The sequence below is a fragment of the Mesocricetus auratus genome, unplaced genomic scaffold (genome assembly GCF_017639785.1).
Source record: "Mesocricetus auratus isolate SY011 unplaced genomic scaffold, BCM_Maur_2.0 contig_3709_pilon_obj, whole genome shotgun sequence".
Lineage (NCBI taxonomy): Eukaryota > Metazoa > Chordata > Mammalia > Rodentia > Cricetidae > Mesocricetus > Mesocricetus auratus.
This window is the reverse complement of record NW_024431365.1, coordinates 1-1886: the sequence shown is the minus strand read 5'-3', so window position 1 is coordinate 1886 and position 1886 is coordinate 1. Positions and strand designations below refer to the sequence as shown.

Below are 1886 nucleotides of genomic sequence, written 5' to 3'. Positions count from 1 at the left end.
ATACATACATATTTTAGTCATCCTTTTTCCCTGTGTCATGATTTGATTGTTGAAATGAAACTTACTTAATTGAAATTTCTTGTGACAGTATTGCTCCAGCCAAATTTTTAATTAAAAAGAAAAGGTTGAAAAAGACCCTCATGGCTTCCACCATCTTTCCATTTCCAATAATCAATATTTGCCTGAACCCCCATTCTGTCTTTCCATAGGTTCTCTGAAAAAGCTACAGAGTCCCACACTCTATCCAGGTGTCCTTGGAAACAATGCTGGCTGCCGCTTATTGAATGCACCTGTATGTCAGAGCTGAGAGGATCGTAAGATTGCCTGAGGCGTTAGGGAGGGCATTTTAGTAAAGAGTAGTGTGTAGAAGCCAGGGAGCTGTATGCTTCAGCCAGCAAGTGGAGATATGAGCCCACCATTGTCTTCCAGCTTGAAGTCTCAGAGACTTCAGAAGCATGAGCTGTTATGAAATCCAGCACCTGGGTTTTCAGCTGCCCTGCACTGTGGAGGTCAGCCATGACCAGAGTGTGGGCAGCAGTCTCCACGGAGAGGTCCTTGCAGAGGGCGTCCTCACACATGACCTTCAAACGCTCCAGGCCGTACTTGTCGGCAGCTGCAAGCAGTACATCTGCCATGCTGTGGAGATCCGGTGCCTTCCCGGTGTAAAGGAAGCCCATCATTGCTCTGAAGCATTGAGGCTCCAGGTCGTGGATCTCAATGCGGTTTGTTCTGCTCTCCTGCATGTCATGTTCAAACATGGCTCTGAAAACTGGAGAGCGAGCTGCTAAGATGGCCTTGTGAGCCCGGAATTCCTGGCCAGCTACCACCAGGCAGCAGTCTGTGAAGAAGGAATTCTCCCACAGCTCTCCTAGCTCATCTGCCAGAGTGCACCTTGGAACCTGGATCCCTGGCATCGTGGTCTCGTCAGAGAAGCCTAAGGAGTCTTGGGCCACAGTCACCTTGCATCTCAGGCTGAGTTCATTGTCTTCGAGCAGCCAAGGCTCCTGGGCCAAGAGGGAATGTCGAGGGATGAACTTTCTGAATCCCCACTGCTGATTTTGCTGGAACCTGAAGAATCTTGGGCTCTTCATGCCTTGTGTTTTCTCTCCTTCGGAGTCGATGATCCAAAACTGGAACTTTGCCCACACTGGTCTCCTTGGGCAGCTGAGCAACGTTAGGTAAACTGACAAGTAGCCTTTGCTTTCTTCATCCATCCCGTTCGGGTGTATTTTCAAACTCCATCTGTTTTTGTCCCTGGCTCCTGAGGAGAAGGTTGGGCTTTCAATGGCTTCCCTCATTTCCCGCAGGATAGAACAGAAGTTGCCGATGGTCCAAATGTAGGTGAATTTCTGGAAACTGACTTCTGTGTAGCCCCAGCTCACGGCTGCCAGGTCCCCTGACATATCGGCTTGTGGCACTTTTTCAGTTAACCTGGCTCCAAAATGAATAGGTAGGGCGTTTTCTTCTTCAACCTGGAGCTACCAATTACAGATAACTGTAACACAAAAAGATAAAAGACCAGACACTGATATTGGGGCTCAACTTCAATCTGAAGGTCAGGCAAGCAAAGCAGCCAAGCCACTAGATCTTGCCTCTACCTCAGGCTCCACGTGCTCTCCCCAAGCATCACACCGCTACCTCTCCTCAGCCTAACTGGAGATCTTCTTGAGCCTGATTACTGAAAACACCGCTCTTATCGTTTATTCCACTCTATTGCTGGGATCAAGGGCATGAGCTCTGTTACTCTGTTAAACTGGTTCAATCTAGTGTGGCCCTGGGTAGACTTGAACACACAGATATCCACCCACGAGTCCTCAGGGGAAACGTGTCTGCCTGGCTTCACTGGCTAAGCAGTATGGTTGCTTTGCTCTTTTGATCACCAGTGA

General features: G+C 48.8%; 1 protein-coding gene across 1 annotated transcript; it reads right to left on the bottom strand.

Annotated features, from left to right (window-relative positions):
* Positions 1-297: 297 nt before the first annotated feature.
* Positions 298-1842, bottom strand: LOC121138205 (speckle-type POZ protein-like). Its single transcript, XM_040740976.1, has one exon. It carries the CDS (start codon positions 1401-1403, stop codon positions 333-335), a length of 1071 nt encoding a protein of 356 aa, XP_040596910.1. The 5' UTR covers positions 1404-1842; the 3' UTR covers positions 298-332.
* Between the last annotated feature and the right edge of the window lie 44 nt (positions 1843-1886).